Below are 18,933 nucleotides of genomic sequence, written 5' to 3'. Positions count from 1 at the left end.
TTTCATTTTCTATGCAGCTCACAAAAAAATTTAGACACAGATCATAATTTATTTCTACTGGATGGTGTTACTTTAGAGAACTGGTACCTACCCCTACAAGGTCAAGATGCATACTGGACATATTTCCCTCACTTGGTCTTAATGGACTTCTACAAATTCTATATGCTTAATGTTCTGGTCAAGAAGTGACTCATATCTATAAATGATCTGTACTTCATATGGAACACAAGTCACAGAATGGCAGCTGTAAAAACAAAGTCTACTTTCAAACACAGTTTCTGAACCCTAAAGAGACATGTTTTATAGACATTCTACTGCCATCCTATCTGAATACTGCTACACAGTAGTGGCTAAAGTCAAAGATTAGAAAAGCAAGTCTTCATTAAACAGAGTTGAAAAGAAAAAAGTTCAGGGAAGCAGAGACAGACAGACAGACAGACAGACATTAAGCATAGTTGAAGATGAAGCCAAGAGAGCACCAAAAAAAACATAAATAGCACCCAGGTACATTTTAAAAAGTAATTTTGAAAGTTGTTTGTTACATCCCTACTCAAAAGGTATGCTCTGTAAAATGGCATTCTTTAGCATGCACATTGCAGTGTTAAGTACTTCAGTTCACACAGCCACAAGTACTTGGCTAAGGACTACCAGCTGCCAGTCACCTCACACTGGAAATACTAGATCTATACCTTTGCTCTCAGGTTGTGAGGTAGGGAAGCTGGTCCAAAAGGCCATGGGATTAGATTTAAAAAGGCTAAAATTAAATCCTAGGAAAATAAAGAATATTTCATTTTTTAACATCTTATGAAACAAATACTCTTAATACGTAAGAAGTCGGAACCCTCAATTTATACCAATCTGGTTGTCTTACATATTCATTTATCTCCAAGGTCTTTCTTCGCTAATTTAGTAAGAGGTGGCAATACTAACTCATATAACACACATGGAACATCTCGATAACACATGCTTCAAGTTGATTTTAAAACAAAACACTGAAGAATCAACATTTAAAAGACTAATACTCATGAATCAAGTGCATGAGTCTTTGTACTAGATTAGCTTCTTTGGCTCTGCTTTATGATACATGCCTCTCAAGTTACTGAAACAAATCTCTTACGATCCGTTAGTTTGAATACTCACAGGCAAACTTACTTAGGGGTTAGACTTGTCTATTAAAATACTTCAGAATGTTCACTAGTGTTTACGACACAACTTCAACTAAAATATTTGTTTCCTAAAAAGAGTCAAAGACACACACTTTTAAAAAATCTGCTGGGGACTGGAGAGATGGCCCAATGGTTAAGAGCACTGTCTGCTCTTCCAGAGGACCCAGGTTCAATTCCCAGCACCCATATGGCAGCTCACAACCATCTGTAACACCAAAGTATCTGACACTCTCATACAGACATAAATAAGAATCATTAAAAATTATTTTTAAAAAATCTGCTAAACTCTAAACACTGCGTACTTACCCTTCTCTGGTGCTTTAAATGTGTAACTAGGTGAAGACTCCTCCTTTGGACCGGCAACGACGTTTCTGACTTTGCCATCTGAAGGCTGTCTGATGTCAGTCTGTGGCTCACACTTGTCAGGTTCTACCTTTCCTCCAGACCCACTCTCAACTACTGAAGTAACTTTACTATTGCTATTTTTCAAAGGTGCATTAAAACTAAATCCAAACAAAGATCCAGTGGCTGAACTATTGCCAAATGCAAATGGCTTTGATTTTTCACTACTAAAAATGCTTTTAACAGACTCTGAGCCAAATACAAACTTTGGAGGAGAAACCACTGCTTTTGGTGTTGTTTCAGAAGTGCTAGATGTTTCTCCGGCTTCTGAAGTTGTGTCTACCACCTCATCGCCTTGAGTTACATCAGTCCTTTCTCTTGTGGTTTCTTCTAAAACGGCTACAGCAATTTTGCCACATGGTGACTCTCGAGGAGAGCTCAGATGAGAAACATGAGGTGTTATCAAACAGTCTTTTTCTTGGGCTGTTTTTGCTTCATCAAAAATTTTCTTAAATGAATCTGCAACATCCTGTAGTTTAAAACGAACAGCTAAATGTTCTATTTTTCTTTCTCCATCTGCAAAATCACATGCAGTCCATACCCACACTCTTTCTGTCCCTTTCATATTTTGCAAAGTCATATCTGGAGTTATTCTGTGATTGGCACAAAGTTTTAATACTTGGTCCCGTCTCATCACTATACGAACTTGCTTATTATCATAATTTTGTAGAATCTTTATATCACCGATGCCTCTTTCTTTCCACTGACCAGCATCTTTATCATATCTGTAGAGCTTTGCTCTGTGACTAAAAACAACCTGTTCGTTTTCCTCACCACTGGATACTTCAACTAGATCAGGTAAGGGTACAACGGGCTCAAAGTACTGTCCATCTCTCTCTTCTTCTTGAGTAACATCAGATTCTTCATCAGTGCCAACTGAAGCTCCACTCTGGTTCAATTTGGCAGGAGACTTAGACGGACTCAAAGCAGATTTAAAACTGAAGTTAAATCCTGTAGTTGACTCACCAAAACGGAAGAGGTTTTTCCGTACAGGGCTGCTTGCCAACGGAGAAGCATGAACTGAGCTGCTGCTGACGCTGTCATCCAAGGCATCTTCCCGTAAGTCATAGTTGTCCCATTCTAAGGCAGGCCCAGTGTGTTCAGGATTTTGCTTCACTGTTGTGTCTGAAGCACTGGAAGCATCAGCACCCGAACTTGTGTTCTCTTCATCGGTGACCTTTACTTGATCATTTGTCAAAAACGTTTTGAAATCTTTCAGTCCACTCTTCATCTCCTCAGCTCTCTGTATTAACTTAGCAGCCCTGCCAGTATCCACAAGCTTATGGGGTGTCTGAAGTGGAATGTCTAAGAGAAGCCGCTGACACTCCTCAAATTTCTGCTTGAACTCTTCGGCTAGCTCTGGTGTTTTAAACTTTGCAGCCAGCTGTTCCAGTTTAGCATCACCATCGGAAAAGTCACTAGCTAGCCACATCCACGCTCTGTCGGACCCCGAGAGAGGCTTCAGGTTCATGGTGGTGGTTATCCAGTGATTGGCACAGACTTTCAGAACTTGCTCTCTTCTCATCAGCATTCTTAGTTTACCATTGACTTCATTTTTGAGAATTTTTAAGTTCCCCAAACCCCTTTCTTTCCACTGACTTATCTCAGCATCAAATCTAAATAATTTCACCCTCTGTGAATACAAAACTTTTTCATCTTCTTCTCCTGTTACAAGTTCTACTTTTTCAGGCATCTGCACCACTGGCTCAAAATGGATGTCATCACTGTCCTCAGTCTTGTAGGCATCTTCATCTTTCTCAGGATCAGAAGACGTGTTAGCTTTCTCAGCCACTTTGCCACTTTGTGATGAGAATAATTTTTCTCCTGCACCTGAAAATCCCTTGAAATTAGGGTCTTTCTTGCCAAACTGAAACCCTTCTCTTGAAGTTGACTTTGCAAGATCTGCAAAGGTGAAAGTGCCGCTTGTCTGACCGAAGATCACCCCACTGCCGTTCTTCTGACCACTGCCATCACGAGCCTGGAGCCCAGTATCGCTTTCAAGGTGCTTTTCACTCTTGTTCTCGTCATTCCCCTTTTCCTGAATGCCAAATTTAAACCCATCAGCAGACACAGGAATGGAAAAACTAAACCCATCCTTGATTGACTTAAATTCTGTATTAGAAGAACCCGGAAAGGCAAAGGAAGATGTTTTTTCTTGATCCGCATGCCCAAATTTAAATTTCTGCTCTGTAATGCCAAATTTGAAATTTTTGTCTGGAAAGTTACTTTTAAATTCTGTTCCCACTTGACTTCCTGCAGATTCATTTAACTGTGGTTTTGAGCCCACTGTGAAAGCTGAAGACGACTCTACAACAGACTTATGAGCTGGCTTGGAGGCATCACAAGCCACACATTTTAGAGAAGAGCTCTCGTTCTGTACAGAACAAACACTGCACTCCCACTGTCCTTCCTTTTTGGTAAACAATCCTTCAAATCCACTTTTTGGAGATTTGCTTGTCTCTGAAGAGGCAGAAGTTGGGACAACAGATGTAGGCTGATTCTGTTTATTTGGATTCTGACAAGCAATACACTGAGCAGCACTTGCTTCATTTCGGACTAAACACTGGCTGCAATCCCACTGTCCTTCCTTCTTGGTGAACATACCCTCAAATCCACTCCTGGGAGCCTTACTCATCTCTGAAGAACCAAACTTGAAAGAGGCGGCAGCTGGACTTGTCTTAGCAGGATTCTGGCAAGCAACACACTTTACAGCATTTGCTTCATTTCTCACCAAGCATGAACTACAATCCCATTGTCCTTCTTTCTTAGCAAACATGTCCTCGAATCCACCCTTTGGAGGTTTACTTACATCTGAAGTACTGGCCTTAAAAGAGGCAGGTGATGAAACAGAAGACACTCCCTGTTTTCCTGGATTCTGACAAGCAACACATTTTGTAGAGCTCCCTTCATTTCGGACCAGGCATATATCACAATCCCACTCTCCTTCCTTTTTAGAAAAAACAGATCTGAAATCACTGTCAGCAGACTTAGAAAGGTCTCCCTGCCCAAATTTGAAAGAAGTCTGAAGAAAAGAAGATCCATTTTTGTTAGCCGATTTTGTATTCTGACATGCAATGCACCGAGATATAGTGGGTTCGTTTCTTACTAAACAAACACTGCAATCCCAATGACCTTCCTTATTCGGAGTCATCACTGCAAATCGATCTTGAACATTTTCTGGGCCAGTTTTAGGAGCAAAGCCATTTTCAACTAATGGTGGACCTAGGAGTTCTTTATTATTGGCTGAGTTTATATTTTGGCATGAGACACATTTCTTAGCAGTTGCAGCATTCTTAAATGAGCAGCTGTTACAATGCCACCAAGACCCTTCCTTCTTTACAATCTGGAATTCAAAATTCAAGTTCCCACCATCAGGTTTGCAAATATCCTTGTTATCATGAGCTGCAGGTTCTTTTACAATTCTGATAGTATGGTTTGGTGCTGTAGACACATTTGTTCCTGAGGCTTTTAAAATCTTCTGGGCTTCTTCAAATTTACACTTAAATAGTGCTGCTTCCTCAGGAGTTTTGAATCTAATTGCAAGTTGCTCTGGTTTTGGTAACTCGTCTGCATAATCAAGGGCATGCCATACAAAAGATCTATCTGAGCCAGCATTTGGTGTCAGCTTCATATCCGGACTAATATAATGATTTGCACAGATCTTTAATACTTGCTCTCGTCTCATCAGTAGGCGAATTTTACCAGACGTTTTATGTCTTAATATTTTCACATTGCCTATCCCACGCTCCTTCCATTCTTTGGATTCACCATCAAAACGGAACAACTTTGCACGATTGCAAAAGAACTCTTCTTCATCTTCCTCACCGGTTTTTACTTCTATCTTGTCAGGAAGAGGAACCACAGGCTCAAAGTGAGGGCCATCGTCATCCTCATCCCCATGAGCGCTTCCTCCATCTGTTTCATGACTCTTATTTGCCAGCTCTGAAGCAGGGGATGCAAATATAGATTTTCCTGGACCGTGAAAAGTAAAGATATCATCATTTCGACGAAAACCAGAATTCTTCTGCTGGTTTTGGCCTATGTTTTCTGTAAGTGTCATTCCAGACACATTTTTGCTCCCAAAATTAAATGTATTTCGAGACCCAATAGTTTGACCAGAAATTGATTTTGGTCCACTATAGCCATCTCCTTGCAAAGGTTTATCTGAAGTCAGAAGACCCAAAAGACTTTCACTATTACTATAAGCTGTTGAAGGAGGCTGTGTGACAACCTGTGGTGATGAAAACGTGAAGTCACCGTCATTTGACTTAAAGTTTGAGTTAAACTTAAAGGGAGTTGGCTGTGTTGTGTGTGCTGGTGTTGTCAGAGGTGGCCTTATTACTTCACCCGGCGCGGGCTGAACAAAATTGGTTTTTCCAAATTCCATAACCTTTGATTCTGCTGGCCTTGAAGCATGAGCTACAAGTGGAGGTTTTGTGAAATACCCTGGTTCTGGCAAAGGTGGATTTGTGCTTGTCTGTTGAACATTATAATTAAAGTAATCATCACCCCTGGGTGATAGAATTCCTGTTGCAGGAGACTCAAAACGCAAGGGAGGACCATACATCTCCTGAGAGAACATACAAGCTGATGAATTTTGCACTGGCGGTGTATGCATCTGTTGTGAATGCATCTGTTGTGGATAGGCGTAAATATGCTGCTGGGGTGGAAGCCTATTCATGCCATAAACTGGTCCCTAAAAGAAAAAATTAAAATATTTTATAGATTAACCATAAGACCATATAAAGATGACCATAACCATATGAGAAGCTACATATAAATCAACTCTTATAAACCTGAAATTATGAGTATTACTCAGCAATAGCACCAATGTACACAGAAGAACAAGGGACACCAATGGTGCTACAAAGACACCTGTGTATTTACTTGGCATGTACTAGTAAGATGCCTTAAACATTTACACTTAAAAAATACCTTCTTCAGTCACTAAACACTTACCAAATGCTCTTAATTAGCAGTGATAATTATGACTAAAATTACTGTACCAACTGGGCACTATTCTAAACATTTTATCTCATTTTAGGAGACTCAAAACTTGTATTAACTGTAGTATAATTTTCATTTTAAAATAGGTATGCCCTAAGAGGTACAAACATTTAAAAAAACTTGCCCAAGGTCACAATAAGTAGAAGAGGGGTCTAAATGCACCCCCAGCTCTCTGTCCTTCAAGTCTTCATGTTCAATTACTGTTTGAGTCAACAGGATGGCAATACACCAGACTAGCAACACAAGAATATACTTGCCCTATTCCAACCGAAATAGAAAGACACAAGGGCTATAACTTGCAATCTTCCTATATTTAAAATATTTCAAATGTTTCAAATTACTTCTAAAATACAAAAATAAGAAATTCCTGTATTATGAAGATCACATAATTTCCAATACTGAACTACTTAGTCCTTTCGTTTTCTTTAAAAGAAACCTAAACACTTAAAATGTAGTTACAAATATACAAGTTTTTCCTTTATTACCTTTGTGGGAGTAACATTAGCTGCTGGTCTGAGAAGATACTGGGAATTATATGCTGGTGACTGACTATAATATACTGAAGGGCCAGTAGTTGCAACTAAAAACAAACAAAAAAAAGAAAAGAAAAAGAAAAAGAAAACAATGTTAAAAGTCTATTCTACAGTTCAAAATACTATTATCTAGACAAGAGTTATAAATACAAAATAGGAATCAAAGAAAATTTTAATTATTCTATCTTTACATTTCTACACACTAAAGTAACCCAAAGTAATCAATAAATGAAAAACTAAAAAATCCCTATAAAAATGACATAAAAATAAAAAAATAAAAAAGACCACTGCTGTTGTCTTTAACAACCTAGAGTAAGGCATAAGTGGCATATGCTACTTGATCTCCACAAAGAGGCATCCAGATTTCTTCTGAGTTTCAGTCAAAGCTACATAGTGAGAGACTCTCCCTCAAAAGAAAACCAAGAAGAATGCAAATGGTTCATCTAAGATCAGTGGGATGTAAACGCACAGGATGATCAACATTAGAAATATAGTAGTTACAAAAGATTTACTAACCAAAATGCATCTGATGACCTAAAGTTTAAAAGAGGCCTTGAAAATCTACAGAATAGCAGGGCTATGAACTTAAACTATTACTGAGATTTAAGCATAAAATCATCTAATATAATCAGGAAAGGACCTCACAATAAGCATGTGGACAACTCCATGGCTCAACAGGTGAAGGTGGTTACCACACAAACCTAGCAATATGATTTTCATTTCCAGAACACATGTAAAGATAAAAGGCTGTCCTCTAACCGCCACACATGTGGTATGGCACATACAGACAGACAGACACACACACAATGCATCAAAATTTAAAACAACAAATTAACACAAAACTTGTTCTTTGGCTTAAAGTACACATGTGCACACACATACATAAAAATATAACACTGATAAAGACAAACTAGATGTTCCATCTGTTCTGTGAGCTTTACTAGACACTGAAACTACTAAAAGGCACTTAAACTAAGTGGCAAAACTACAGTGTTGTGCTCACTCTATTTTATGACAGTATTACCAGAACTAAAAACCAAAAGACCTTTCATACTGTACATGAAGTGAAAACCTGGAAGTGTAGCCAAGTAATTGTGAAAAAGCAATAAAAACCGTAGAAGGAAAGTAAGTACTCCAAGTCTGAATTTGGAAACCTAATGGAATGGCCTGAGGGGACAGAACTATTCTAAGGAGGAGGAAACAGGCACAGAAGTTACAAGTTGATAGACATAACATAAGAATCTAAAAAAAAAAAATCTACAGGTAAGAAGCTAGAGACATGGCTGTTCTTGTGGAAAAGAGTCCACACGGCAGGCAGCTCACAACTGTAGACCACAAGCACTGCATGCCTACAGTGCACATGTACGTGCAGGCAAAAGAACGCAACTCTATCAGTGCCTGGAGACTCGGTGGGACAAAAAAATTAGAAAAAAAAAGCCAGTATATAAATAGACAATTCAGAGAATATTCCAAAACGTGTTTAGGGGCTGGAAAGACGGCTCAGCAGTTCAGAGCACTGGCTGCTCATCCAGAAGAGTCAGACTGGATTTCCAGCACCCACGTGGCAGCTCATAATGATAGCTCCAGTTCCAGAGAATCTGAAGTCTTCTTCCAGTTTCAGGCACTAGGCACACATATGGTGCACAGACACACATGCAGACAAAATACTTATATGCATAAAACAAATATAAAAGTTTTAAAGACTGTGTATGTTTTTAAAGGGTGGTTAATCTTTAGTTTTCACTAAATTGCTCAGTACTTCTGAGATTTGTCTTTACCTTCTAGGCATCTCATTTTTAAAAGACAACAAGAATTCCTTTATTATTTACTATGAGCACGGGAGATAAATAAGCTTCCAATAAGTTTATGACCTTGCCAACAAGCAACTGAAGTATTTCTTAACTATAAAACAAGGATGTACTAGCCATCGCAATTTTTTTTATCATTAAAAGAATACAACAGCCGGGCGGTGGTGGCGCACGCCTTTAATCCCAGCACTCGGGAGGCAGAGGCAGGCGGATCTCTGTGAGTTCGAGACCAGCCTGGTCTACAAGAGCTAGTTCCAGGACAGGATCCAAAGCCACAGAGAAACCCTGTCTCGAAAAACCAAAAAAAAAAAAAAAAAAAAAAAAAAAGAATACAACAATGTGAATGTTTATAGAATTATATGACACCAAAAAAGATCCTTTTTGCCTGTACACAGAAGAAATGGAAATTGTAACCAAAGAGGTACCTAAGTAATTGCTGCACACAGGAACTAATAAACACTAGAGGACAGCCAGTCTATTTAATCCCCTACACAAGAGTTTTAAGCAGGCAAGGTCTACACTCTAAACACATACTTTCTATGTAATGTGTGACACTAAGTTTACCTTCATGAAACCTTGCTCACACCGAGGAGTCACCATGAGAAGAGACCTGAGAGAACTCTCAGTGTGACTCCACGGACCAGAGCGCAGTGTGCGTACGTAAACTACATCTTACACTAACATCAATCCCACCCCTCAGGCAGAGACATGAGAATCACTCTAAGTTTGAAGTCAGTTTTGAGCTAAATCATGGGTTCCAGTCCAGTCTGGGCTACAAAGTAAGATGTTGTCAAAATGAACAAAACAAAATAATCAATATACATTACAGTCCTAATTAAGTTAGTTCTTGTCCAAATTTTTTGGTGCCAAAGGTATCAGAATATTTGCATATACATAAAGATGTCTTAAGGATAGAAAGCAAGTAATACCAAATTAATTCATTCATTCATTCATTCAATTCAATTTGATTGTTTCTGAGACAGGGCCTCACGAAGCAGGCAAGACTGGCCTTAGACTTGTGATCTTCCTGCTTCAGCATCTTGAGTACTGGACTATAACCATGTTTGCCACCATACCCTGCCTACATTTTCAGTGAATCTGTATTTTGACAACATCCTCTTATATGAGTGTATTGTGTAGGACTTTTCCACTTAGGACACCTTGTCACTCAAGAGCTACCACAAAAGAAAAAAAAAAAAAAAAAAAAGAGCTAGGCACAGTGGCTCATGCCTATTATCCCAGAACTTGGGAGGCAGAAGCAGGCAGATCTGTGAGTTTGAGGCCAGCCTGGTCTACTAAGCAAGTTCCAGGACAGCCAGAGCTTCTACAAGAAACCTTGTGTCGGGCTGGAGAGATGGCTCAGTGGTTAAGAGCACTGCCTGCTCTTCCAAAGGTCCTGAGTTCAATTCCCAGCAACCACATGGTGACTTGCAACCATCTGTAATAAAGTCTGGCGCCCTCTTCTGGCCTGCACGCATACAAGCAGACAGAATACTGTATACTAAATAAATAAATATTAAAAAAAAAAAGAAACTTTATGTCTCGAAAAACCAAAAAAAAAAAAAAAAAAAGAAAAAGAAAGAAAGAAAGAAAGAAAGACAGACAGACAGACAGACTGACCGACCGACCTATCATACTATTAAGTTTTAGGTTTTACAGAATTTCAGATCTCAGAATAGGAATACCATTTGAGTAATCTGTCAGGTAAGAAATGTATTTTTATTATTGCTGACCACCGGGAGGCGCTATACCATACTGGCAAGTTACTTCTGAGTTAGGGATAAAAATACCAATTTATCAGTAACTAGTAAGTACTAATGGATAAACTAATTCTTCAAAAATCATTTCTTCATCTATAAAACTAAAATTACCAAGAGTATTTTTACACACTGTTACTGTGATAAAATTATACAAAATGTACTTTCGTACATAACCAACCCACAATAAACATTGCCATACCTATCTGCACACACACAAACGCTCAAGGTAATTATATGAAACAAATATCAACTCCATATTTTAGGAGTTATATTATATAGCTAAAATGTAAGAAAAACTTTAAAATGAACTTATTATGGAGCCAGCTGTGGGGGTGTGTGGGTATAATCTTAGCACTTGGGTAGAAGAAGCAGGTGAAAGAATTGGAATGAATGAAATGAGTTTGAGGTCACCCTGGTCTACAGTGAGTTCCAGGCCATCCAGAGTTGAATAATAAACCTTTATCTCAATAGACAGATTGAGCAATTGATTGATTAGACAGACAGACAGACAGACAGACAGCAAGAGAGCAGCTCATTATGGGTTTCCCGGTGAATAATCACATTTCAAAATAAGGGCTGGAGAAATGACTCAGCCATAAAAGACTAGGCTCACAATGAAAATTAATTACCTTCCTGTCTCTCTAAACACCATCAAAATAACTCAAGAGGTTTAAGTTCTTATTAGGCACCATCTCAGTACCTAAAAATATTGCTCAACATGTTTCAAATTATGAAACATTTCCCAGTTTAGCTACAATGTATATAAAAAGATTCTAAAACATTCCTTGAGATTTAATATAAGATTTGTTTTGTTTCTGACTGGACTTATAAAATTTCAGTATACTAAATATAAAGTTTGAAGAAACATGTAAGTAAACATATATTGGAATGTACAAAATCACAGACAAGTTAAATTCACAAGTTACCTATTTAAGTCTTGGGGGACGGGGGGAACTGAGCTGGGGGTACAGCTCAGAGATAGAACATCTATCTAGAAAGCATGCAGCTTCAAGTTGAAATCTCAGTACTATAAAAAAGGGAAAAATTTTTAAAAGGGTAATATTTATTGGATTTGGGGTTGCTCGGTTGCCAGCTTACCTGTTAGCGGAGCCCCGTGAAAAGTTTGTGAACCCTGGTACCCATCAGGAGCTGGGTCTTGTCCATAATGTTCTGGAGGCCAGCGATGAGGGGAGGCAGAGTTATTACTATTTAACTTCAATTCCTGCATTTCTTTCTATTTAAAGAAAATAAAAGGAAAAGTTAAACATCTAATTATATAATACTAGGAACAGTAACAGCGACCACTTAGCAAATATTTTAAATTTAAATACTTGGTGGTATCTTTTAGAATATACTCTCCACTGGAATCTAGGTACTAAGAACATGGTTCTTTAATGTGTTAAAATGTCTACTATAATTTTTCATTTTAACTCTATCCCAAAGAACTAATTCCCTAAATCTTATTTAATTTCCATTCCATACTTAACTTACATTAATCTTCATAAAATTTAGTCTCGCTAAAACACTTATTCATAAAACTTAAGATAAATAAATTTCTTTTTCTGATACCCATTGTTCTCAAGCTCTCAAGCTACCTACTCAGCCTGTAAGATCTTCTCCCTGTACTGCTCTGTTCTTCTCGTCATTTGGGCTAATTAGCACTGACGGTCACCTCTCAATACTTAACCACGTGGGGGTGAAAACAAACTTCCAAGGTAATGACAAATTACTCACAGCAACTGAAAACAGTATCTGCTCAAAATTTATCATGTATACATTCTTAGTTATACCATGTCGTTAGTAAACAAGAGAACTCATACACTTCAAATTAGACAGACACTGATATCAAACCTTAAATAGACAGGCAAAGATTAGATAGTTAGATGCAGAAAATGACAGAACTGATATCTGATCCTCCAAGATGTCTTTATACTCTCTCTCCTACCAGACAAGATGGCAGACACACCACTGCCTTCTACATAGCTATCTTACCCAACCCAACCCCAGAAATTACAAAATTTCCTCTTGCAATTCTAACCAATGAATTTTTTTTCTTCTGTTATTTTGTTTTCTGAGACAGGATTTCTCTGTGTAGCCCTGCCTGTCCTCGAACTCACTCTGTACACCAGGCTGGCCTCAAACCCACCTGCCTCTGCTGGGATTAAAGTATGCAAGAAAAACCACGACCTGTTTTGCTTTGTTTTTCCCAAGAAGTAAGAAATAATATCCAGATGACAGGTCAATTTTGAAAACAGCATCAAAATTCTCTGCCGAGGTATCTAACCAACTTATAACAACTGAGATCATTTAAAAAAAAAAAAAAAAAAAAAAAAAAAAAAAAAAAAAAACCCTAGTATTATCTGCTCTCTTATTCGAGAAATGCTTAAGTGGAGTGGTAGCTCACATATATAATCCCAGCTTAAGGGAAAGCGAGCAGGAAAACTACACGTTTGAGACCTTCCTATACTATAATTATGTTTCAAATACATAAACAACTCTTTCAGAGGTCTTGAGTTGAATTCCTAGCAACCATATAGTGGCTCACAACCATCTATAATGAGACTTGGTACCCTCTTCTGGTTTACAAACACTATACGTAATAAATAAATAAATCTTAAAAAAATCTAATTGCTCAATAATTAACAACTAGAGTCAGAGTTCTGCATAGTAGCCAGTTTTACAGGCTTACCAAGTAGTGCTCCACTACATTTCCACAGCATATAATACGGAATGACTGAAACCTGAATATTCAAACTCTGATGTGTTATCATGGTTCGTGTAACACATAGTAACTGTACAAACTCAAAATTCTGTCACTTAGCCAGTTTTCAAATCTGAACAGTGCTGATTATGTACCATAATAATCACCACATAGCAAAATGTCCTTAGTATAATATTAGGTATAGAAATAATTTTGCTCTTACCCAAAAAGCATTAGGAAAAAAAAATCTGTATTTATAATTCTAAAATGAAGTCCCCTTAAATGCTACACTATAATTAAACAATTCATATAATATAAAAGCATTTAAACAGAAAATAATTAAGTGCATACAATTTTTAAATTCCTAGTGATAAGGTTGACATACTTTAACAATAGCCACACTGAGAAAAGAATCAAGAGAAAAAGGTATGACAGTGCACAGTAGTACAAGTCAATCGTAGAGAGATTAACAAAAATCATACTATGATTTAGATAAAAGGTTTTATCCACATCTCATATGGAAATAGATGTGTAAGTAATTTAGAAAATATGGTTAACAGTAAAGAGAGATGTAACACAAAACAGGATATATAATTGATCTCTATAGAGTAGAATAAGGGCATTTTGATCAACTGAAAGAAAGTAATGAACCAAGAAAAACCAAACCAAAAAAAGAAAAAAAAGCAAAGGGAAAAGAAAGGAAAATGGAAAAAGGGAGAAAGGAAAAAAAGGGAAAGGAGAGGAAACAAAAAACTAGGCATGGAGGGCTGAGGAATAGTGGTGTACATCTTTGATCCTAGTACTTGGGAGGCAGGAGCAGGCAGATCTCTATGAGTCCAAGGCCAGCCTGGGCTACAGAGTGAGTTCAAGAACTACACAGAGAAACCTATAGGTGAAGGGGGGGTTGGAAAGAGGGTTAGGAAATGATCAGAGAGAAAAATCATAGCGTAAGAGTTACATTTAGTCTAATTAAGTGGTTACCTTAATGGCCTCTACTTGCTGGCAGATTATTTTTAGTAAAGAATTTTGATCTTCTGCCCATCGAGGTGGTGTTTTTGGAGAATACTAAACATACAAATATACATACAATGTTAACAGTGTTTATGACATTTAGAAAAGAACATCACAATACAATAATTTCTTTCTTTTCTACTTGCCTTGTAACTTTTACTTGGTGATAGAGAATATTTGGTAGGCGACGGTGTAGAGTGTTTTATCTCTGAATCTGCATTTCGCAAGCAGCCATTTCTATAAAGAGTACCTCCTTCACTGTAGTCTTCAAGTTCCTGCATAACTGAGTTCAGCATCTCTTTTACAGACTCAAGGGGAACAGGCAACTAAAAACAAAAGGTTTTAGTTTGCAAAAATATGCCAAAATAAGAAATAAAGGAATCTATTTTATTAAACTGCTTGCACTTTCCTCTCTTCTTAGTTTGAGACAGGATTTCACCTGGTAGCCCAGGGTACACTTGAATTTTCAGTCCTGCCTCAGCATTTTGTAAAAACTACACGTGGGCACCGCAGGACATCTTAACAAGCATTTTAATACATGTTAAGTTATACATATAAGCACATTGTAGAATCTAAAGTCTAAGTTGCTTCTAGTATCTCTGTAAGTCAAACTGATAAAGAATTTTCCATATGGACAAAGTCACTGATTCTCCTAAGATACTTTGAACAGAGTGAAATGTAGATGCTGAGATGCACCAGGTGATGTGAACCCTCATCTAAGAGCAGCAGTAATGTTAATAAACAAAATACTCAGAAGGAAGGCTAAACATGAAACCACTATGAGTGTGAACTGCTAACACGCCAAGGAAACAAGAAAAATACTCTGGTTTCACTTCACCGAAATTCTTCAAGAACTAGTCCTCAAGTTATTATATTCATTTTAATTACATGCCAAAAAGACAAAATTGCTGCCTATTTTAGAAACTAGTATGTACCTAGATACCAAAGTTTTATGTTTTTTGGGTGTGTGTGTGTTGTTCATATTCACACATGCATGTGCAAAAATCTGTGCACACATGTGCATGTGGAAGTCAGAGGTTAATATCAAACATTTTCTTTGATTACCATCTCCACCTTGTATACCAAAGGATGGTCTCTCGCTGAATCTGGAGCTTCAGCTGGTCTAACTAGCAAGCTTACTTAAGGGATCACCTATTATGGCCTCCTGAGTACTGGAATTACAAATGGGGTGGGTCATGGCCACCTGGAATCTGCCTGTGTGCTGGGTAGTCGTTCTTGGACCCTCGCACTTGTACAACGATCTTCCTAACCCCAACTGCCAAGTTTTTGCTGTTGTTATTTTTTAAAGAGATACCAAACTTAAAGTGTTAAGAATCAGCACACATTCACGCTACACACAAGCCCCTGGTACATCTAATGCAAGGGATACTGAAAGATTTAAGAGTTACCAAAATATAAAACCTGGGAAGTTCTCAATAATACTAAATTACAGAAAACAACCAACAACTTACTTTCTGAAGCACAGAAATATTTGAATCACTGTCGTCTAAAATCTTTATCAGGTAGTCCCTTGTCTTTCTCAGGTAATTTTTGCACTCTTCTTGTTCTTCAGGAGACAGGGCATCATTTTCAATGTCTTCAGCTTTCCTGTGAAAAATCTACACAAGGTACAATTAGATTTTCAAAGCAAACAAACAAACAAAACAAAATTCAATTCCCACATCACTTACCAGTGCAAGATTCCAATAAGAAACTACATTTTTAATAGATTCAAAAGCAGTCATGGCATCTTCTATATTTCCATTAACAGCATCCAATATAGCAAAGGTTATGTGTGCATCTTCTTCATAGTCTCCAATTTCAGATGCCTAAGAACATGTAGAACTGTTACTTAAACTGCTTCCAACCGACATGCTTTCCAGATTAAAATTTTTGTCAGCTACATGATTTAGGAAGCACCACTATCATTAAATAACAAGGCAATTTGCTGAAGTAGTTATTATCTATATGTGTATAAATTACATATGCAATAAATTTATTAAGAGTGCATTATTACCTGAATATCCACACTATGGAAATGTTTAAACAGAGGATCTATAGGTTCAGGAATGCTATTCTTCTTTCTGATCATCTTCAACAATGGTAAAACTTTCTTCCAATAATGGACACTTCTGCCTATGTATTCCCGTTGATCGTAAAAAGAATTAAGACTGCTGCCCTAAAAGAGACAGTCAGAATTCCAAAACTTCACAAATAGTTTAGAGAAATGATAAAAGATTCAAATCAAAATGAAATGGAACATCAAAAGTTACTAACTGCCTCTACTTGTTATGGAATGTTATTTTAACTAGACAAAGATGTGTTACATTTGTTTATGTTGCAGAATATTACTTTAACTATGTGAAGATGTGTTACATTTGTTTCTGCTGCTTTTGTTAACAACGTAAAAGATGTTACACTTGTTTAACTATGTACAGATGTGTTACACTTGTTTCACCTTGACTGTCTAAGGTGACAGTCTAATTGGTCTAATAAAGAGCTTAACTGACACCAGCTAGGCAGAAATAAGATGGATGAGACTGGCCAGCAGAGAGTATAAATAGGAGAAATCTAGGCTCAGAGAGAGAACTAGGATACACTTAGGGCCAGAAACAACAAGGCCAGTTGCCAGCCAGTTATACATGACAAGTAGTCAAAGTTATACAGAAAAGAAAAGGTAAAAAGCTCCAAGGCAAAAGGTAGACTTAAAAAAAAAAAAAAAAAAAAAGAAAGAAAGAAAGAAAAAAGGGTTAAGATAAAAGAGTTAGCCAGAAATGAGGCTAAGCTAGGCCAACCATTCAAAACTAAGAATAAGTCTCCATGTCATGATTTAGGAGCTGGTTGGTGACCCAAAAGAAAAAGTCTAGTACATTTACTAATGAGTTGGCCCAATCTATTTTTGAGAGTTGCCATTTTTTAAGGTGACCATGGTGATACACAACTGCAAATCTTGGTACTTGGAATGCAGAGGTAATTGGAGTAGTAGTTCAAGGTCTCCCTTGGCCACATAAGGCCAGTCAAAGCTATGTGAGATCCTGTTCAATCCTCTCTGAAGCAAACCCTGCCATTTTTAGATAACCAAACCTGCCTGTGGAAGTAACACTTTGGTCAGAAAGCTAAACATCTACTTCTAATCTGGTACATAGCACATAGTAAGTAGTAGGCAGTATTTCACTCATCACTTATGTGTAAGTGCATTAACTTTATTATGGAAAAAGACTTTTGTTAAAGGCAATGGTTTTTTTCTGTTGGGTTGGTTGATTGGCTGGGTGGTTGGTTGGTTTTTTGAGACAGGGTTTCTCTGTATAATAGCCCTGGCTATTCTAGAACTCAATTTGTAGACGAGGATGGCCTTGAACTCACAAAGATCTGCCTGCCTCTGCCTTTGGAGGTAAGTCAATGTTCTGAAAGAGAGAGGGAGGGAGGGGGGGAGGGAGGGGGGAGGGAGGGAGGGAGGGAGGGAGGGAGGGAGGGAGGGAGGGAGGGAGGGAGAGGAAGGCAGGCAGGCAGGCAGGCAGGCAGGAAGACACACACACACACTTCATGGCACTCACTGTTTTCTGAAGACACTGTGCCCAATGCACAAGTAGAGCAGGTTGAAGGCCATGTTTTTCCTGGCCTCTCAGAGTGTTTATTTCACGCTGAACAAGAAGTCGCAATTTTGCTGACGTTCCAGGTCTATAAAAGTTTAACAGAACTACTTTAAAGAAATGCAGCTCAACACTTACCAAATATGCTGTCATATGACAAATGAAACCTTCACATGAATTAATTAAATCCCTAGTAAAACCCAGGCCATAAGTTAAAGGATCACTACTGTTTTACTACTCACACTGCCTTTCTGTGAATCAGAGTACAAACTGCATCCCACCAGGATTTCTGTCTTTCTGTACAAAGCTGTCTGCAGACAGGAAGCGGCAAACACAGTGGATGATACGAAGTGTGATGAGAATTACACTTCTCCTTTAACTGTAAATGGCTGGTATATATAACTCCAAGTAAGAATACCTGTTTCAATTTTAAAAAATGGCGAGTTAGAAAAACAAATTACAAACACTCGAAATATTTAATCAATTATAATCATTGCTTACTTCAAGATCTAAAATACATATTGATTCTGGTGCATTTGTTTCAAGCCTTGAAGTTTCTTGAGGCAAATGATGAAAGAGCTGTTTTAGCCATTTTCGAATTGCTGGTAACATAGGAAGTGAATTCCATTGTAAGCCAAGCCAGGTAAGGTGCTGGAGACTACCATTATGTGCTCGAATGGCACCTGAAACAAAGGGGAAAACTGACCATGTACATTTTCTTTGGGTCTTTAGTTTGCCAAAATAAACAATTAAGCTAACATTAAACTTAATAACAAACTGCTGTTTCAAAACTGAAAACTAAATATAGCAAATTTTCACATTCTTATTAAATGCATTACACTTTATAAAATTTTGTTTGATTTGCTTGGGATTTAAGACAAGGGTTTCTGTTATAGCCCTAGCTGTCCTTGGAACTTACTCTGTGGCCTCGATTCACTTGCCTCTGCCTCCTGAG

At 37.8% G+C, this 18,933-nt stretch overlaps 1 protein-coding gene across 1 annotated transcript in view; it reads right to left on the bottom strand.

Annotated features, from left to right (window-relative positions):
- The window catches only part of Ranbp2 (RAN binding protein 2), a 56,388-nt gene that overhangs the window by 13,658 nt on the left and 23,797 nt on the right, over nucleotides 1–18,933 (bottom strand). Inside the window, exons 10-20 of the mRNA XM_038341291.2 lie at nucleotides 18,480–18,661; nucleotides 18,221–18,396; nucleotides 17,943–18,066; nucleotides 16,406–16,567; nucleotides 16,080–16,217; nucleotides 15,861–16,007; nucleotides 14,535–14,714; nucleotides 14,359–14,442; nucleotides 11,775–11,910; nucleotides 7,061–7,155; nucleotides 1,473–6,264 (exon numbers count right to left, since the gene is read on the bottom strand). Of these exons, the coding sequence (XP_038197219.1) occupies nucleotides 1,473–6,264; nucleotides 7,061–7,155; nucleotides 11,775–11,910; nucleotides 14,359–14,442; nucleotides 14,535–14,714; nucleotides 15,861–16,007; nucleotides 16,080–16,217; nucleotides 16,406–16,567; nucleotides 17,943–18,066; nucleotides 18,221–18,396; nucleotides 18,480–18,661 (6,216 nt within the window). The remainder of the gene's footprint in view (nucleotides 1–1,472; nucleotides 6,265–7,060; nucleotides 7,156–11,774; nucleotides 11,911–14,358; nucleotides 14,443–14,534; nucleotides 14,715–15,860; nucleotides 16,008–16,079; nucleotides 16,218–16,405; nucleotides 16,568–17,942; nucleotides 18,067–18,220; nucleotides 18,397–18,479; nucleotides 18,662–18,933) is intronic.

Source organism: Arvicola amphibius, chromosome 9, assembly GCF_903992535.2.
Source record: "Arvicola amphibius chromosome 9, mArvAmp1.2, whole genome shotgun sequence".
NCBI lineage: Eukaryota > Metazoa > Chordata > Mammalia > Rodentia > Cricetidae > Arvicola > Arvicola amphibius.
This window is presented reverse-complemented; position numbering and strand designations above follow the sequence as displayed.